Raw genomic sequence first — 20,544 nt, 5'->3', positions numbered from 1 at the left:
CACACCCAAAGCAACCAGGTCTGATTGCTCCCTGGTTCACATTCTCCAACGTTCTCTCTGTGTGCAAAGGAAGCGAGATTATTCATCTACTTTTTCACCTACCTCGGGTTCCTCGCTCTTCATGTCCTTGCTGCTGCTTGCTGCCAGCCCTGGATTTATGGAAGGATGAATGTGAAAACTGTTAAGTCCCTGCTTGGGTAGTCCTTGACTTGCGGCCCCAATTCAGACTGAAATTTCCATTTGCAGAGCAATTAGGTTGTAAAGCAGGCTGTCTTGGCTGCGTTGAGTGAAGCGAAATTGTTTAGAGTATTTTATCTTATTTTTACAATCTTGTAAGGCAGGGGGTCTCCAACCTCTGGGCCGCGGGAATGGCTGGTGAGCGCGTGCATGTGCGTGCACTCCCCCACTCACGCTAGCACTGCCATGTGGGCACCTGTTTCTGCATGCATGGGAGCGCTAGCGCTGCTGTCAGGATCACGCGGGTGCTAGCAGCCTGTTGGTGCATGTGCGCTAGAGGCCCACTTGCATGTGACCTGCTTGCGCAAGTGTGCAGATGCTAGCACTGCCGCCATGCGCGTGCCAGCATGCACATTTCCTTGCTCCTCCCTTTCCCTCTGTTGTAAGGCCACACTAGTAGCTGTTCAGGACCACATGCCATCCTTGGGCTGCAGGTTGGACACATCTGTTGTACAGGGAAATGTCACATGATTCCATTGCTAAGTGACTACTGTCTGACATTCCCAGTTGCCATGGTTAATTGAGAGTCTGTTAAGCCGAAGGAGTCCCAAGGGGAGGCCCTGGAATCTGGTGCAGGCCCTGGAATCTGATGCAGGCCGCATGTGAGTTGGAAGGACACTGCAGTGCAGACAAAGCCACTCTGGAAGCCTTAGTTGGCCCAGCAGGGCTTAAGACCCCCAGGGGTACTGCAGTTCTCCTCATCTGCCTATCTCCTCCTCCTCCAATCCATGCGCTTTTGGCTGCCCTGCACGGTGGCACTCGCCGACATAAATGGGAGAAGAGATGGGTGGGTGGGTGGAGTTGCAGTACGGACGCCAAGCACTTCAATTTTAGTCACCTGATCCCAAGGCCCTGCAACGGGTTTACCTTCAGGCAAAGCCAGTCCATTTTTCAGCACCATTGTAATTTCAAATGGTTGCCAAACAAATAGTCATAGGTTGAGGACTGCCTGCTACTACTACTAGGAGCCGTGGTGGCGCAGTGGCTAGAATGCAGTACTGCAGGCTAATTTTGCTGACTGCCAGGGGTTCAATTCTCACCAGGTCAAGGTTGACTCGGCCTTCCATCCTTTCGAGATCGGTAAAATGAGGACCCAGATTGTTCAGGGCAAATAGGCTGACTCTGTAAACTGCTTAGAGAGGGCTATGAAGCACTGTGAAGCGGTATATAAATAAGTATATATAAGTACTTACATAAATAAGTACTATTGTTATTCTACCTTCCCTCCTTCTTTCTCTCCCTCCCCCTTTTCTCCTTCCTTCCTTCCTTCCTTCCTTCCTTCCTTCCTTCCTTCCTTCCTTCCTTCCTTCCTTCCTTCCTTCCTTCTTTCCTTCCTTCCTTCCCATGGTGGCACAGTGGTTAAAATGCGGTATTGCAGGCAGATTCTACCCACTGCCGGGAAGTTTGATCCTGACTGGCACAAGGTTGACTCAGCCTTCCGTCCTTTTGAGGTCGGTAAAATGAGGACCTGGATTGTTCGGGCAAATATGCTGACTCTGCAACCCGCTTAGAGAGGGCTGTAAAAAGCGCCATGGAGCGGTATATAAGTCTTAAGGGCTGTTGCTATTGCTACCCTGGTAAAGACAGTAAGGATACAAGGTTTTGTTTCACAGATGGTGGGAACAAGTGACAGCTCAGTGGGAAAGTGCACTCTTTGCACCTGGAGAGACCAAATGGCAGGTCTTGGAAAAGAGACAGTGATCTGGATTCCAGTTTCCAAGCTAATAAGTGGATGCTATATATATCTTTTAAATATATTTTTCTGTAGTGTGGTTGTCGGGGTTCCGACTAATGAAGCACTTCAAAGAACTTTCAGGCATGTTTCCTAAAGTCTTTATTACAGAGCTACAAATTGCCGGTCACCATCATGGACGTTTTTTTTATTATTATTATTGAAAATTTTTATTTTTTAACATACAAACATTATAAAAATACAATAAAATTATAAAGTAAAATAAATTCATAAGCAACCATTGTCTATACTACCTTTACCCCCCCCCCTTATCCTCCCTCCCACCCCCAACCCCCCTCCCTTCACTTCCCAGAGCAGAATACAGGGTTAATAATAACAAAATTTATAATAATAAAAAAGAAAAGAAGAAAAGAAAAAAAATTGTCATAATTAACCTTTAACTCCATAACCTATAAAACAATTCTCTATAATATTTAATATTCATTCATAAAATAAATGAAACTTTTAATTCCATACTTTTTCTGAATATAATCTATCCATCTTCTCCATACAATAATATATCTTTCTTGTGTATGATCCTTTAAATAAGCAGAAATTTTTGCCATTTCTGCAAAACTAGATACTTTAAATATCCATCATGGACGTTTTGATGCCAGAATCTGACTTCCTCTTGCCGGCATCAAACTTTTCTTGCTAAACCCCTCCCTTATCTTGCAGTCACAAGTCATATTATCCAATTAGTGTGAAGGTCAAAAGTTTACTTCCTCTTTCTTTCCCCGGGCTTTTTACCCGCCCCCCCCTCTACGCTATGTATTAACCCAGTAAATACCAGACAGTTTTGCATATTGTCAAAGCAAGAATATACAGTATTTGCAGCATTGACAGTGGTTTGGGTATAAGGGAAGTCCGAAGGCAACTGGCAGGGAAGAAGCGTCCTCTCCAGAGCTGGCCCAACGTATCAGCCTGAGCTGGGCAATCTTGGGTGCTCACACCTGTATGTTGGTTCTCACTGCAAAGTTGATGGGGTTGGTTCATTCACGGCTTGTTTTGGTTTCGTCACAATGCAGTCCCCTCATTAATATTGTGGGGATGGTCGCTGGCCACCCTGGTTTCTCTCTCCCCCCCCCCTTGCAGGGTTTCACGTATGTGGCTCCATCCGTACTTGAAAGCGTAAAAGAGAAGTTTTCCTTTGAACCAAAAATTCGGTCACCTCGCCGATTCATTGGCAGTCCTCGGACCCCCATCAGGTATTTGCCCCTTCTCATTGCTGGGTGTTTTGTGTGTGTGGTCGCATGTGTGTGCTCCTCATAAAAGCTTCGGAATCTTGGTTGCGTATTGGAATGTCGGGTTTTCATCCCAAGATTTGCAAACAGGATTCCCTACAATCCTCTCTGTCATAAAATGGCAATAAGTCCGTAGAGGGTAGAAGGGCATTCTTGGCAGGGGACGGCCCTCGGGATCTCTAGGTTAGAAAATGGGGGCATGCAAGTAAGCGCAGAACTTCTGAATCGCTGGCCTCGCCGTTAAGTTACACAAACCGTGTTCCCCTGAAAGTAAGACCTACCCCGATAATAAGCCCTACTTTGGGGGGCGAGGCGCAGGCCTAGAAAATCAAGCGGGAGTAGGGGGTGGAGCTTACCATTGCAGCCAGGCCTCTCATGGGTTGACACTTGCCTCACCAGCCCGCTTCTTCTGCAGCCGAAGTAAAAGCATCATTCTACAGCTGAGAATGGAGTTCCGTCTTGCATTTTGTAGTCAGAAGCCTTTCTGGAAGGCCTGTGCAGCCGAGAACCGAGCTATGGATTCAATCCGTAGCTCTGTTCTCGGCTGCAGAGGCATTTCCTTCAGCCACAGAAGAACTGGGCCGGCTGGGCGGGGCTGTCGGGTGCCGCCTCAGCGAGGTGAGTGGAAAAGACACATGCACCACTCAAAAATAGGACCTGGTGTCTCTTTTGGAGGCAAAATAAATAAATAAATATGACCAGGTCTTATTTTCGGGAAAACACAGTAGTCGGCACATTTTGGCTTAAGTTGCAGTCTAGACGCAGCTATTGAGCTTATGTGCAAAATGATTTGACCTTTTGCCTCTAAAATGCTTGGCTTAGCATAGGGGCCTCCATCCTTGGCAACATTAAGACCTGTGGATCTCAACTCCCAGAATTCCCCATCCAGCATGGCTGGCTGAGAAATTCTGGGAGTTGAAATCTACTAGATAGATGGATAGATAGATAGATAGATAGATAGATAGATAGATAGATAGATAGATAGATAGATAGATAGATAGATATGATATGATATGATATGATACATGGTTGATTAATATAGATAGATAGATAGATAGATATAGATTGATATAGATTGATAGGTGATAAACAGATAGAGATAATTGATTGATATAGATAAACAGATAATTGATTTAGATAATAGATAAACAGATATAGATGATTGATTGAGATAGATAGATAAATAGATAGATGATTGATATAGATAAACAGATATAGATGATTGCGATAGATAGATAGATTGATAGATATAATATGATATGATATATGGTTAATTAATATAGATAGATATAGATTGATATAGATAGATTGATAGGATAAACAAACAGATATAGATGATTGATTGATATAGATAGATAAACAGATATAGATGATTGATTTAGATGATAGATAAACAGATATAGATGATTGATTGAGATAGATAAACAGATATAGATGATTGATATAGATGATATAGATGATTGATATAGATTGATAGATAGTTATAGGTGATTGAGATAGATAGACAGACAGATATAAAGAACTATATTTTTTGATAAAAAAAACCTTTTTAATGGCTGCTTCTTCTCTTCCAAAGCCCTGTCAAGTTCTCTCCAGGGGACTTCTGGGGGCGAGGCGGTTCCTCCGGCGTGGCCAATCCTCAGCTGCCCGTGGACTACCCCATGGAGACAGGTGGGATCGAACAGATGGATGTAACAGTCTGCGGAGAAGCCTCAGCTCCGCTTCCCATCCGGCAGCCCAACACCGGGCCGTACAAAAAGCAAGCCTTCCCCATCATTTCCAAACGGCCAGAGCACTTGCGCATGAATCTATGACATCATCTATGGCCGCAGTCCTCCCCCTGAACCCGCTTGAGCGACAGCAGAAGACAAAGGACAGCTCTCTGCAAGGGCAGCCGTGCCTCACCCAGCCCTCCTCCTGCCAAAATACGAGACCTCTCGTGGCTTTTTTTTTCTCCCCCCCCCCCTTCAGCGACGGTATCAAGTTAGTCGTTGCACAGAATAATGGACTGGAAAAGAAGAATGGGGGGGGGAAATGGATGCCCCCCCCGCCTCCTTCCTTTCTCTTTTTCCCCACCTCCTCATTCCCTCCTTTGAATCAATGGTGCATAAAGACAGGACGTAAGCAAAAAATATATATATATGGTATTATACAACTTAGGCACATCAGCTAACCGATACGCAGCGTGGCATCTTTTCTGCTCTTATCAAAGATATTTTTTTTTCCCCACAGTTCAATCGCTTGAAGCTAACAGGATGGAGAGTAGACTGGTTCTCCTGCATGATTGTGCCCCCGGGGGAAGTCCATGCCAATGGGCAAAAATGCAGAATGCCAGCCTGGGCCTTTTCTACCTGAGGTTTTAATCTTACCAAGTTCCTCCAGGTGGCTTCCTGCAGTTTTAAGAATTATCGGAGGTCTGAGGCGTAACTCCAACCATTTAGGATTCCACGTGCAAAAAAAAAAAAAAAAACAATCTAAAACAAATCTTTTTTTAAAAGAAAATTATATATGCATATATATATATATAAATCTCTATATTTTTCAACTAGTTTTTTTTTCCTCCCCTTTTAGAAGGGGCTCATTATGAAAAAAAAATAATCCCACAGTTGGAACATTACGGAATTATTGATCTCCCGCAGCAAAGAGAGAACAAGCTAGCAGACTTAAACTTTTCTTATTATATTTGAAATAATGTTTTTTGTAAAAATAATAATAATAATAAATCACTGTTAATTATGTTGCCAAGATTGGTAGGGTAAGAATTTACCCTCTTCATCTTGTTTAAATGCTTCTTTTTTTTTTTTTTTGTCTTGTCTTATTTCGTTTTAAAAAAGATCCCCATCAGGCCGTTGGCTAGGTTAAAACCTTGGCTAGTGCGGAAGTCCCGTGTTTTAATCTGAGGTCTTTGTGAAGTTGTTTCCCCCACCCCACCCAAGTTCAGTTTTGCCCTGCTGGTCTGGAGTTCGTGGCTGTGTTGAATTCCAGGTGTCTTGTCCTAATATTCTCATCAGTCTGAACAGAAATTTGACTGGCAGAAACTTCATCTTTGTTTTATCGTGGTTACGTCGTTTGCCCGAGACCCTGGCACCTGCCAAGGAAGGCTTAAACCTATTGCAAAAGGGGCAAAAGTTTTAGCAGATGGCTATCATTTAAAAAAAAAAAATAACTGCACATTTTTGTTGGTGTTGCAGCCAATTTGTAATGCTCAGATGAGATTATTTTTTACCCAGTATTTGTTCCATTGCGCATCTCTGCGATGGATGACCATGTAACTTGCCTGCTGGGGCAAACCATCCGTTGATTGTATTGAGGAAAAACACACACACACACACACAAAAGTATTACGATGGCCTTCGACGAATGTCTTCCAGAGAAACTTTTTAGGAAACGTTGAGAAGATTTACTATTAATGTTTCTGCGATACTGAAGGAAACAAGAAAGCCTGTATATAGATGGCTATACCCTAACGCTATAGAGCAGGGGTTCTCAACCTTGGCAACTTTAAGACTTGTGGACTTTAATTCCCAGAATTCCTCAGCCAGCTTTGCTGGGAGTTGAAGTCCACAAGTCTTAAAGTTGCCAAGGTTGAGAACCCCTGGTATAGAGTGAAATAAAGGTAACTTTACCTTAACTTAAAATACTTCCTGCCTTAAAGAAAGCATTTCCATGGCTACAGCTGGTGAAAGGGTTACTTTTGGTCCACAGAGCTCTGCTCTAGAGTGTGGATGAGTGTGACTTGTTGGGACAGGGTGCGCATCCTGTTGCTTGGCGTTCTCCCCCCCCCCCCCGCTTGTTCAACCTGGTCTGCAACCGTGGCTTCTTAGAAAGAGGGTTTTTTGTGGTGCTTTGTTTAGCTTCTCTCCTTGAGCCATAGGATCTGAGCCATAACTATATTTTTATTTGAATCTAGCCAGAAGTTCTTCTGTGCATTCTTCTCCCCAGCTGTACTTCCACACCTCATATCCAAGCCCTTCCAGAAGGCGGGGGGGGGGGCGTGTTGAGGGCCTGGCGGGCCTGGCTCCAGTCACCTCTGCTGAGTGTAGAGTTGTCTACCTTGGCTTCCCCCTCCAGGCACAAAATTAAAGACACCATCCTGGGAATGAGAGACCCGTCAAAAAGGGGCGGTGATTCTCCTCCTGGAGTCCATTCAGATTCTAGAGCAGCGTTTCTCAACCTTGACAATTTTAAGGCATGTGGACTTCAACTCCCAGAATTCCACAGCCAGCATTGCTGGCTGTGGAATTCTGGGAGTTGAAGTCCACATGCCTTAAAATTGTCAAGGTTGAGAAACGCTGCTCTAGAACAAAGCTCTCCAAACTTGGGGACTTCCAGCTCCCAGAATTCCCCAGCCCATCATGACTGGCTAGGGAATTCTGGGACTTGCAAGTCCACAAGCCTTAATGTGGTTCTCCAGACTTGGCCACTTTTAAGACTTGGGGACTTCCAACTCCCAGAATTTTCCCAGCCAACAAGGCTGAGGTGTTGCGGGAGTTGAAGTCCACACGTCTTGAAAGTGGCCGAGCGTGGGGACCCCTCCTCTCTAGAACACGAGGCTTAATTCCCGCAGATGAAGAATCTCGTAGGTTTTGCATGGGCCCCTTCACGATAAGACCTTTTCCCATCCCCCAAAGCATCAATCAATGTCATGTGAATAGTGAGACATTTGTGGATGGAGGGTAGGATCTGGGTGTGAGCTAGATCAGGGGGTCTTCCACTGTTCCTCTACCACGGGCACCTGGCGTTGGATTTAGTGTATGGGGGGGGTCATGTCAACTGCCGTTGCCTGGATGGGGGTCTTGGCAGGCCCAGCCAAGTGGCTTGCTTGCTTTTTCCTGGGTCATTTGCAAAATCCAGCTGTTAACCAGCCCTGTGGCTCTAGAGCAGTGGTTCTCAACCTTTCTAATGCCGCGACCCCATAATACAGTTCCCCATGTTGTGGTGACCCCCACCCACTTATACATCACCGGGTGCCAGGGGCGTGGCCAAAGAAAAGGGGAAAAAAATGGCGGACAGCCTTGTTTGGCGACCCCCGTGAAATGGTCGTTTGACCCCAAATGGGGTCCCGACCCACAGGTTGAGAACCACTGCTCTAGAGAGCAGGTGTTTCCCAACCTGGCCCATTTCCAGGTGTGTGAACTTCAATTCCCAGAATTCCACAGCCAGCGTGACCATTGATAAGAATTCTGGGGGACGGGGGTGGAAGTCCATATACCTGGAAATAGCCAAGTCTTGGAAATACTGCTCTAGCCTATAGAGGCATCCAGTGGGACAGGTAGAACATTTCTCTTGTTTGAACCGTGAAGAAGGTAGTCCTGGAAAAGGCAGGTCCCCAAGTCCCCTTAAAACTGGATTCGGAGTGGTGCAAGATGCTCAGTTTTTGGTGTTTGGTGGCTACAATTGTCTTGCGTATGTTGTGTGCTGTTGCTCAAGTAGACCTTTCTTAGCTGAGGGATTAGCAGAGTATTTGATGGAATGGTGTCATTGGATAGACCAATGGTATTCAATCTTGGCAACTTTTAAGACTTGTGGACTTCAACTCCCAGAATTCTGGGAGTTGAAGTCCACAAGTCTTAAAAGTTGCCAGAGTTGGACACCCCGAGGTTAAATGTTTCACGTGCCCCTTTTGGTCTTTTAAACTGTGAAAAACTTTGGAATTGCGATTCGGGACAGTTAAGCGCACACACTATGCAATTTGGGTGATCTTGTATTTATTTGTATAAAGAATCAATTTCCCCAACCTGGATTCCCATACCTTTCTTGTAGATAATAGCTATTGTGTCAACTTCAAAGAGAGGGAATCCCCTTGTATGACATCAGAAACCAGAACCATCTATATGGGAATGTCTGTCGGAGAAATTAAGTGCTTTCTTTAACAATGTCTTAAAAAAAACAAAACAAAAAAAGGTTTCCATAGTAATTAAGATTTATTTTATACAATCTGTGCTTTTTTAATTATAATCTTGGGGTTTTTTGCTATCGTTTGATTTTTTTTATATATATAGATTTTTGTATCCTTCTATAAAAGAAGAAATAACTTGGGGTTAATACCTGCTGAAGCTAACAACATATATTAAGTATTAAAACTTGATGACTTGAACCATGTTTTCGTTCCACTAAGAATCAGTGCTGATTGTACAGTTGAGTTTGCTTTGAGGAATAAAGAGATCATTCAAATGGGTGGCCTTGTCTGACCTGTTTGGGGCAGAGCAGAATGAGCATTGGATCCCTTGGGAATCCATCTCTGGGCACGGACGCTGCTGGCGCGCCAGCTTGTGTTGGTTCCATCAGCTCCAGGCACCGTGGGTCACAGTATCCTTTGTCTTCAAACCATGTTCAGATGAACATGTTCAAGTCTACAGCGTTAATCTTCCTACGATCCCGGGAGAAAGTATCCCAATCCCCGGGTCGCGGCCCATTTGGAACCGGGCCACACAAGCAGCAGGGGAGCGCTCGCAGCTCCATTTGCACAAACGGCAGGCACTTGCACAAATAGAGCTTCACGCACGTAAGTGCTACCCACTCCTGCAGGTGGAGCTGCGAGCGTGCATGTGTGTCTGCTGCTCGCACGCAACCATTTCCTCCCCCCCCCCTCCGGTCTGCAAAGCTGGAAAGTTTGGGTTAAGAGGAATGGTTTTGAGTCCTGGGCACCATCAATTTCCTAGAAGGTCTGTAGATGACAATCTGTAGGGAGGAAAGCGATGGTGGTCTTCCCCAGCCTGAGACCACCTGCTCCGATCTATTTTAACCGGGAAGGCTGTTCTTATGATCAGGGGGCAGGATGTTACAGGACTGGCCTCTCAAGTGGTCGGAAGTGGAGGTCGACTCCCTTCCTTACCATGTTGGCCCAATGTGTGTTTAGCTGCATTGGTGCTGTAGGAGAGAGAGCGGAGAATGTACATCCTCGTTTAGGTTAAGGTTTGAATAATCTAGGCACCGTGGGGCCCTTGGTGCTCTCTGAGCTTGGTTTTCTTGCAGACGTTTCATTACCAAACTAGGTTATGTCATCAGTGCAAAAGCCCTCTCCCTTCTAGCACTGATGATGTTACCTAGCTGGGTAATAAAACATCTGCAAGAAGACTATCCAGAGCACCAGGGATCCTGTCAGTCCAGCCCTGAGCTACAAATATTCTCTTCTCCTGGTAATCTAGGACTGCTATGTATATGCAGGTCGGAAGGGCAGGAGCTGTGTAAAACTGTAGTTCAGATGGTGTTGTCTCTGTCCTATCTGGCTGTAAGGTGCAAATTTGTCTAGCAACACCGGTAATCTGCAAGGAAGGGCCAAGGTTTAGTTAACCCCCGTTAAAGTAGAAGGTGCGTACTGGACGTGTTGATGACAACAAGCTGCTTTCATTGTCTAAGCCAGCATAGTAACTTTCCATGTGGGATACATCTTAAGCTTTCGGAAGAATTGAAAGAGAGGATGCAGGTTTCATTTCTAGCTATCTTACCCAGTTTATCTTCAATAATTAAGATTAAACCCTGGTACTTTAAGGAAGGGAGGGGATGGAAAGAGCTCAACCAAGTGATGCACAACGACCACCTTTCACCTGTACCCTTTTTAAAACCATGTTCTTTCTGCAAAACGTTAGCTGGCTGTGTTAACCATCCATTATGAATCCGACTACAGCTGCCTTACAAGGAATGGTATGAGGGTTGTTACCTCATTCTGTACTATTTACTGTAATGAAATATACTTGATTTCAAAACAGGTGGGTGTAAATAGCAATTAAATGCAACTTTGAACAAATTGATTGAATGGCGACTTCTTTATTTCTCGCTGTTGAAGGGAGAAACTTGGTTTCCAAGCCAATCTGAGGTGGTAGGTGGCAATTAGGTAATATGTTAGGGCCTCTGAAAGCAAAAAATGTGCAGCTAAATAGTACCTGTAGGGAAAGAGAGGTGTAGCTTTTTAAAAAGTAAGAGATTCTCACCAAACACTCCATGGAAGAAATATAACGGATCCCTTATTAACTTTGAATAAGGAAGCATGCTTCTAACTGCAGGATCCAATCTGCGTCGATCACCAGGATCAGCGGTTTCGTCTTCCGAGCTTCCAGATTCGTGCTGGAGCCCATCTTCAGGGAACTTGTCTCTCGCCAAAATGTGTGCTATGTGCTATTTTGTGTATAGTATTTATGTGGTGCCTGGTTGTGTGCCGCTTTTCAGATGTTGATTGGGTTGTGTTGATGGCTGGCTATTAAGTCATCGGTTGTCATTTCCTTATGATGCCAAGCCCTTGCCTTCTAGGTACCTGATAAACTGGTGGTACATCAGCACTCCTGTTCATTGACAAAGGTCCGTTTCCCAGGCTTCAATCATTTCCCCGGCTGTTTTTGTACCTGCTCGTCCAACAATCTTAGTATCTGTGAAATTGAATATATGTCCTTGTTCATTGCAATGTGAGGCTACTAATGAGTTTGGGTCTCTTCTGCTAAAGAGAAGTTCCTTGAGGATGGGCTCCAGCATGAGTCCCAAAGCTCGGAATACTAAATCTCTCGTCCCAGTGACTGACCTATATTGGATCCTGCAACATTACACTGGGACACGTAGATTCACCTTCATTCATGCTTCTGTTTACTTTCTGGGCAAAGTTGGTTTGAGTTTGGCTTTCTGGATTTTGATGAATTAAAACTAATGAATCCAAGTCAATAATGAGTGAGCATACTGTAAGTCAGGGGTCTTCAAACTTGGCCCTTTTATGACTTTTGCCCTTCAACTCCCAGAATTCCTCAGCCAGGACACGTGCCTAGCTGAGGAATTCTGGGAGCTTAAGTCCACAAGTCATAAAAGGGTCAAGTTTGAAGACACCTGCTGTAGGTCAATGAATCCATTCAGAAACCAGTCATACAGTCACCTTATAAGGGAGACGAGTGGCATAAAAATTAATAAGGTTTCCTCCCTGAACAAGGGGTTGGACTAGAAGACCTCCAAGATCCCTTCCAGTTCTGTTATTCTGAATAAAAACGCAAACCGCGCTCAACGACCATAAAGAAGACCAGAATTTCCATCAGTAAGGAAGGTGGTGGTTATGCAAATTGCACCTGATTTTACCATCTTTTTTTGCTGCAGTTGTTAAATGAATCCCATGGTCATTAAGTGAATCCAGCTTCCCCCGTTGATTTTGCTGGTTGGAAATTGGCTGGGGAGGTCACAAATGGCAATCACATAACTCAAGAGGCTGCAACTCTCACAAATACATGCGAGTTGCCAAGTTCCTGAATTTTGATCACGTAACTCTGGGGAGGCTGCGAGAGTCGTAAGTGCTAAAGATGGTTGTAATGGACAGGTACCTGTACACAGGTAATCCTCAAATTACAACAGTTCATTTAGTGACCAAAGTTACAACAGCATTGAAAAAAGTGACTTCTAACCATTTTTTACACTTAACGACCATTGCACAGTCACGTGAACAAAATTCAGACACTCGGCAACTGACTCATAGTTATGACGGTTGCAGTGTCCTGAGGTGATGTGATCCCCTTTGTATCCTTCTGACGAGCAGTTACTAAAGAACTGCAGTGATTCACTTAACTAGCAAGGAAAGACATAAAATCAGGCAAAAATCACTTAACTGGCTCACTTAACAACAGAAATTTCGGGCTCAAGTTGCACTCATTAAGTGGACTGCAAGTTGACTTGTACCTTAGATTGCTAGAGAGTGAAGCAATGTACGGATCAGATGTCTTTGGAATCCAGATTTTCAGGTCAATGTGTTTTTGAGCATCAACATTTGGGTCAACAGCTGCTCTAGTCTGGTAGTCTGGACAGTTAGAATTAGGATACATTCCCAGTGCAATTTGTGTGAAGAATTGCCACCAACTTTTAGACTGCCTTTAATTTCTCTTTCCATATGATCCTTCAAATCAAGAAAGTCTCATCAACCAGGTGCTCTAATATATTAGACCAGGTGTCCCCAACCTATGGTCTGTGGCCTGGTACCGAACCGAGGCCTGTTGACCACCGGGCCCCAGGAATAGCAGGTGAGCCCTACCCAACTCACGGTCGCACCGCTGCACAGTCAGTAACGGCCCTATTTGCGCATGTGCGGGGATGCTAGCACCAACATGTGGACACCAGTGGCCCATTTGTGCATGCACGTGTACCAGTGCACATGCCCTGGGCACGCGCAGCCCGTTTGCATATGCAGGTTCCAGCATGCGCCATGGGCGCGTGTGGTCCACTTGTGCATGTGCACTCATGCTAGCGGGCACCATCATACATGCACCCATTTGTGCATGCGTGCGCAGGCTATGCGTGCCTACATTTACCTGCTGCTTCCTTTCCTTCTGGGCCGCCAAGCTGGAAAGGTTGAAGAACACTGTATTAGACTTTGCGTGCTCACCTACCTATTCCTCGGTCACCAGTGAATTCATGTCATACATATAAATGCAGAAAAAAAATGAGTTTATAAATATACAAAAGGTTTATCACAAGAATCGCAGGCGGACAAGATTCAAACTGCATTTATTTTTGTCAACTATACGCTACATTTTTTTTAAAGAATCACTAAAATACAGCTTTCCTCTTTAATAAAAATCTAGCTGCTTATGACAAAATATAGGCCAAAACCTTTGTTCTTTAAAATTCAGACTTACAAAATGTAGAAAACTTCACCCATGTTTGCATAACTAAACTCTGAGCTTTATGGACATGGAAAGCAGAAATGATTCCATGATTCTCGCCCTGTGATGGCCAGGTCCAACGGTTAGAGAATCCCCAAGGGAACCAAACACGTGCAAATCTGAAAAGGTGGATTTTCTAGCGCCGAATCTAAAGATTGCATGCACCAGACGTTGACACTGGATGCAAGAAAGGTATCCCGTTGCTGATTCGGTAGGCTAGTGACTGTAAAAATAATCATTTGATACTCAAAGAGAAGTTTGAGAATTTCCCAGAAGCAGCATTGAAAGGATTAATTCCATATGGAAAATTAAGTATATATGCTCGGTGTCTGAACGAATTCAAATATAGTCAGTGGAGAAACCCAAGGCATTATTTTCCTTCTGTATCCCTCTCTCCATCCAGTCATATCCTCTTTTAACACGTGCACACTTGGCATTCAAATGAGTCCATACTGTGAAGCACACAGCCACTTTTTTAGTTTGTTTAATAGACTTGTAATTGTGCAGAGGTTGCGCCATCGTACCACTTGTTGACGTGCGTGGAAAGGACCGTTCGACACAGGGGACACGTCTTCTCTCGGTTCAGCCACAAGGCGATGCACTCGTCACAAAATATGTGCTGGAAAGAGACAGGATGTCGTTGGTTACAGGAGCATGCAAACATCAGGGAAATGACTACAGCAGGGGTCTCCAGCCCCCGGGCAATGGACCAGTACTGGGCCGCAGCATGCCAGCAACCGGGCCGCACAAATAAGCAAAGCCCCATCCATGGGATGCAGGCAGCACACAAAACCACGCACCCCTCCGGTCCGTGGAAAAACCTCTCTCCACGGAACCGGTCCCTGGTGCTCAAAAGGTTGGGGACCTCTGGACTACAAGTAGTCTACCCAACTTATGACTGCAATGGAGCTCAAAATGGCTGTTGCTAAGCAACAGTTCCCTTCGTCCGGTTAGATCCCACAGGCTGGGCCTCCTTCAGGTCCCGTCGGCCAAGCAGTGCCATTTGGCGGGGCTGCGGAGGATGGCTTTCTCTGTGATGGCGCCCACGTCTTGGAACCCCCCGGAGATTAGGACCGCTCCCACCCTGTTGGTTTTCCGTAAGTTGCTTAAGACCTGGCTTTTCCGGCAGGCCTGGGGTTTATAAAATCTGACCCCTGGATGACTGTTATTGTACTGTTTGTTTTGTCATGTTTTATGGTGTTTTTATTGTTAGCCGCCCAGAGTCCTGCGGGAGTGGGGCGGCTTATACATTAAAAAATAAATAAAAATAAAAAAATAAGACAGTTGTTAAGTGAGTTTTGCTCCGTTATACCACCTTCTTTGCCGCAGTGGCTGAGCGAATCGCTGCAGTTGTTAAGTTAGTAACATGGTTGTTAAGGGACTCTGGCTTCCCTGTTGACTTTGCGTGTCAGAAGGTCGCAAAAGGTCCAAGACACTGCATAACCGTCATAAATATGAGACAGGTATGAAGCATCTCAGTTTTGATCACATGACCACAGAGGTGTTGCAACGTGTTGGGTGAAAAAAAGGTCACAAGTCACTTTTTTCAGGGCTGTTGTAAATTTGAACGGTCACTAAATGAACTGTTGTAGGTTGAGGACTACCTGTGAAGGGCTCAGTTGACTCCGATCTTACCTCTAGACATGGATTCTAAGTTATGCGTGGTTTAAGACAGAGGTCCTCAACCTTCTGGGCACCAGGGACCGCTTCCCTGGAGAGACGCTTTTCCGTGGACTGGAGGGAGCGTGTTTCATGTTCTGCCTGCATCCCGCAGATGGGGCTTTGTTTGTGCGGACCGGTTTCTGACATGCCGCGGCTTGGTGTCGGTCCATGGACCAGGGATTGGGGACCCCTGGTTTAAGATACTGTTTCTACTCAACCATTATCTAGGACAGTGTTTCTCAACCTTGACAATTTTAAGGCATGTGGACTTCAACTTCCAGAATTCCACAGCCAGCATTGGGAATTGAAGTCCATATGCCTTAAAATTGTCAAGGTTGAGAAACACTGATCTAGGAGCTGAGTCATGGATTCTTTTCTCGTTGGCTCAAAACATTTCACTGCTTACTCAAGTAGCTTCTTCAGTCTGAGCAAGTTGGCTAGAGGGAGCCCTAATATATCCTCCAGGGAGAGTCCCCCTAACTTAATAATAATAATAATAATAATAATAACAGCAACAACAACAACGTTGGAAGGGACCTTGGAGGTCATCTAGTCCAACCTCCTGCTCAGGCAAGAAACCCTATACCATTTCAGGCAAATGGCTGTCCAGTTTCTTCTAAAAAATTTCCAGTGTTGGAGCATTCACCGCTTCTGGAGGCAGGTTGTTCCACTGGTTAACTGTTCTATCAGGAAGTTTCTCCTTAGTTCCAGGTTGCTTCTCTTCTTGATTAGTTTCCATCCATTGTTTCTTGTCCTGCCTCAGGCGCTTTGGAGAATAGCTTGACTCCCTCTTCTTTGGGGCAGCCCCTGAGCTACTGGAACGCTGCTACCATGTCCCCCCTCGTCCTTCTCTTCATTGAACTAGACATACCCAATTCCAGCAACCGTTCCTTATATGTTTTAGCCTCCAGTCCCCTAATCATCTTTGTTGCTCTTCTCTGTACTCTTTCTAGAGTCTCAGCATCTTTTTTACATCGTGGTGACCAATACTGTTCTCCAAAGACCCTGAAGGCAGAACAAGAAGCAATGGATGGAAACTAATCAAGGAGAGAAGCAACCTAGAACTAAGGAGAAATTTTCTGACAGTGAGAACAATTAACCAGTGGAACAACCTGCCTCCAGAAATGGTGAATGCTCCAATACTGGAAGTTTTTAAGAAGAGACTGGACAGCCATTTGTCTGAAATGGTATAGTGTTTCCTGCCTGAGCAGGGGGTTGGACTAGATAACCTCCAAGGTTCCTTTCAACTATTATTGTTGTTGTTGTTAATATTGTTATTAATATTGTTATTATTATTATTATCATATTATTTCGAACCAGCAAGAAAAAAAGTTCTAGTCACCATAACTTCCAGAAAATTCTACTTGGCTGAGTGGGAATCTTCACTGACACACTCAACTGTTGTTCAACTGATATTGCTCAGCTCGAAATCAAACTGATTAATGCACGAACAACAACAGTAAATATCAGCTGAGCCCTTTAGAAACATTTCCTCCCCCATCACCCTCGCAGAGCTATTGTCAACTCTACAAACAGAATTTGGCTGAAGCCATTTTCCCTTCGTTTTCAGTTGCACAGAATTGGGAGGGGGGGGAATGAGTGTTTTTTAGCTTAGTCAAAACAATAAATTGTTCTGTGGGAACCAAGGTCATTGCAGATTGCATTTTGGCTGGCTAAAGCTTCCTTAGAAAGCCCCTTCAAGTAGTTAATTGGGGAATGTGATTTATGACATATTACTGGGGTGGGAAGTTCAACTTTGTAACATTGTAACCTTTGGGGCAGGAACTTCAGTCTTGGTTTCACTTTTGATCGAGGGGATACTACGTAGCCAAATAAACATGTTCTTTAAGGAAAGTTTTTTGCCTTGGTGTTCTCTTTTACTGGCCTCATCTATCGGAACCATGACAGCTATTTTGAGTTAGCAGCCAATCTCCTCAGAATGGTTAAGAAAAGTAAAGGTCTTTTATTTTTAACTGTGGATTTTACACCACTAATTGTTGCTGACTCTAGGAGGCGCCACTCATCTCCATTTCAATGGCCATTGAGCCAGCCCTCTCCGAAGACATTTCTGCACTCACGACATCGCGGAACGCTGTTACTTTCCCACTGAAGTGGTACCTATTTATCTACTCGCGTATGCTTACTTTTTGAAACGGCTAGGTTGGCAGGAGCTGGGGCGAGGACAGGAGCTCACCCCTTGCCTGACGCGTGGGTCTCAAACCCCGGCTGCTGGCTTTCCAGCCGACAGCCCCAGTGTCCTAATTGCTGAGCCATCAGGCCGCCCCAATTAAGAATGATATTGCTTTCGAAATGCTTTAGAAATTTTATAGGGCAGAGTCAACATTTCTGTATACTGCCCAGATCGCTCAACATCGTTCCTGGATGTGTCAAAGGAACGGAGAGGGAATAACTAGATCTGGAAAACCGATGCTGAGCCGCAAAGTCTCTGCCATTATTTTGAACTTAGACGTAGTCCTTGACTTACAACCAGTCACTTAGCGATGGTTTGACAGATTACGACAAATCCCCAAAAGGTACTGACAACCCAGTTCCGAAGTTCCAACAGTGCTGGTTTTCTGCCCCCCCCCCTGCAGTCACATGACCACATTTCAGGCACTATTTGCAGAATCCCACAGTCATGTGACCACGATTTACAATTTTACCGAGGCACTGGTGTTTACATCCAGTTTCCAGCAGAATTGCTCTAGAGCAGGGATGGAGAACCTGGGCTCTTTCATAAAAGACTTGTGGATTTCAACTCCCAGAATTCCTCAGCCAGCCAAGTCCCCCACCCCCTGCTCTGTAGCAAACAGTGGTTTCGCTTAACGGCTACCACAATCGCTTAACAAAGGTAGTAATTCACCTGATTTTTATCAAAGCAAGTGGTAAAATCGGGTCAGTCATACGATGAGCCATTTTACAACTGTCACAGCTTATGACCAAAATGGTCAAGGACTACCTGTAATGTAGGGGTGTCAAACTCAATTTCATTGAGGGCCGCATCAGCATTGTGGTTGCCCTCAGGGGGCTGGGTGGGTGTGGCCAGTGTGGGTGCGGCCTACTGGGTGGGCGTGGATGGAGTGCGTGTGGCCTACTGGACGGGTGTGGATGGAGTGGGTGTGGCCTAGTGGGTGGGCGTGGATGGAGTGGGTGTGGTCTACTGGGTGGGTGTGGCTAGCTCTACATCGTTCGCATCAAGGAGGCCTGTGGGGGCCTGGGCAGGAATGGGACAGATTTGAGGGTCTCTGGCAGAAAGGGGTGGGACCGGGGCAAGGGCCAAGGCATGGTCCACTGATCGAGCCTCACTGTTCCTCTCAGCCATGCGGGGGGTGGGTGGGCTTATGGAGCTAAGACTGAATGCGTTTCAGCATAGATGGCCACCACAAAATTGTACATTGGCTCCCGGCCGGCCTGGGCCAGGGCCAAGGCAGTGGGGGCCATTCCCTCACTGTTTCCAGGATGGCTTTGCGGGCCACATGAAACCACTTCGCGGGCCGCATCCGGGCCGCATCCGGCCCCTTGTGTTTGACATGTCTGCTGTAACGGGATCCAAAAAGCCTCCAGATATTTCCACTTTGTCTTAAAACTCAGTTTCAGATCTGGTGATGCTCGTGCAAGAATTAGGATGCTTGAAGGCAAAGGATCTACTAATATTTGCAAGACCGACTAACTATGTGCTGAAGATTTCACTTGTTACGGAAGTGCCGTTACAATAAGAACGGTGCACACTGACTGTTTCCTGTCCCATTTGCTAGTCTTCAGTGCAGGAGCACACAAGGTGCGGATTACAAGCATTTGAGTGCCAAGTGTGTTACCTGGCAGAGAAGGACAACCGGCTTCTGAAACTCAGCTTGACAAATAGCACACAGGTCATCTGCGTCAGCACGTTGTCTCTTGCTGGCCACCACTCCGTAGCTCTGCAAAGGGGGGGGGGAGGAGGAATAGAAAATAACATCAGAGGTGCTGGAGAAAAGAGAGAATATTTAGGGATCCTTGGTGCTCTCTGAGCCTGGTTGTTTTCTTGCAGACATTTCATTACCAAACTAGGCTACATCAACAGTGCAAAACCCCACTCCCTTCTAACACTGATGACGTTACTTAGTTTGGGTCATGAAATGTCTGCAAAGAAGACCACCAAGCTCAAGAGACCACCAAGAACTCCTCATTTCCACCCAGAGCTGCAAATATTCTCCTTTAGTTTCACGTTCTTACCCAGAACCACCTTGCTCTTTTACTGACCTTAAGCCCAGGTTTATTTATGGATTGTTTTGCACCCTTGATTAAAAAAAATACATAGCAGATCTTGCTGGACAGGAAGGATTCGACCCATACCTATCTGGACTTTCCAAAGCAGCCGTGCAGATATGATTTAATTTTATTGATATAAAAAAATAAGACTTTCAGTCGCCGGCTCCTTGCGCTGATGATGTGAGTTCAGTGGTTCTCAACCTGTGGGTCGGGACCCCATTTGGGGTCGAACGACCATTTCACGGGGGTCGCCAAACAACGCAGTCCGCCATTTTTTCCCCCTTTTCCTTAGCTGTGCTACTCCCTTTTATTCTATTGTCTTTTGAAAGCCAATAGAATAGACTCTCTTGAATAGAGTCTAATTCTATTGGCTTTCAAAATCCAATAGGAATTGTCCAGGCTGTCTCTGCCCTGCTGAGCCCGCCAAAAGTCCCATTCTGCAAACGGTGCTGCACCAGTTGAGTAGTCCTCGACTTATGACCGGTTGAGTAGTCCTTGACTTACGACCGGTGGGGGGGTCGCGGCATTAAAAAGGTTGAGAACCACTGTTCTAGTGGCTCTCTGAGTTTGGCTGTTTGCTTTTGCAGATGTTTTGTGACTCAGCTAGGTAACATCATCAGAGCCAGGGAGTGTGGGATTTGCTGCCTGTTTATATATATTACCTGGACCTGACAGTTTGGCTGGAGATGAGGTTTCTTCTTTGGTGATTCCTTGATTAGTGTATTGGTTTCTGCTTGATTGTTTGTCTGGTGTTAATCCCTGCTTATCTGAACGCTGGCTGCTGAAGGGGTGTTCCAGT

At 45.4% G+C, this 20,544-nt stretch overlaps 2 protein-coding genes across 3 annotated transcripts in view; one reads left to right on the top strand and one right to left on the bottom strand.

The window, feature by feature from the left end:
* The window catches only part of RPS6KB1 (ribosomal protein S6 kinase B1), a 39,415-nt gene extending 33,732 nt beyond the window's left edge, over window positions 1-5,683 (top strand). The window contains exons 14-15 of the mRNA XM_039349998.1: window positions 3,065-3,177; window positions 4,790-5,683. Coding sequence (XP_039205932.1) covers window positions 3,065-3,177; window positions 4,790-5,027 — 351 coding nt within the window. The 3' untranslated portion in view covers window positions 5,028-5,683. The remainder of the gene's footprint in view (window positions 1-3,064; window positions 3,178-4,789) is intronic.
* A 7,977-nt stretch (window positions 5,684-13,660) lies between these two features.
* RNFT1 (ring finger protein, transmembrane 1) overlaps window positions 13,661-20,544 on the bottom strand; it is a 29,941-nt gene continuing 23,057 nt past the window's right edge. For both annotated transcript variants that reach the window (XM_039349996.1, XM_039349997.1), the window contains exons 8-9: window positions 19,313-19,414; window positions 13,661-14,454 (exon numbers count right to left, since the gene is read on the bottom strand). In XM_039349996.1, coding sequence (XP_039205930.1) covers window positions 14,320-14,454; window positions 19,313-19,414 — 237 coding nt within the window. In that variant the 3' untranslated portion in view covers window positions 13,661-14,319. The remainder of the gene's footprint in view (window positions 14,455-19,312; window positions 19,415-20,544) is intronic.

The sequence above is a fragment of the Crotalus tigris genome, unplaced genomic scaffold, assembly GCF_016545835.1.
Source record: "Crotalus tigris isolate CLP2741 ecotype Arizona unplaced genomic scaffold, ASM1654583v1 scf7180000018306.2785112, whole genome shotgun sequence".
NCBI lineage: Eukaryota > Metazoa > Chordata > Lepidosauria > Squamata > Viperidae > Crotalus > Crotalus tigris.
Note: the sequence above shows the minus strand (reverse complement) of the source record. Positions and strands in the feature narration are given on the sequence as shown.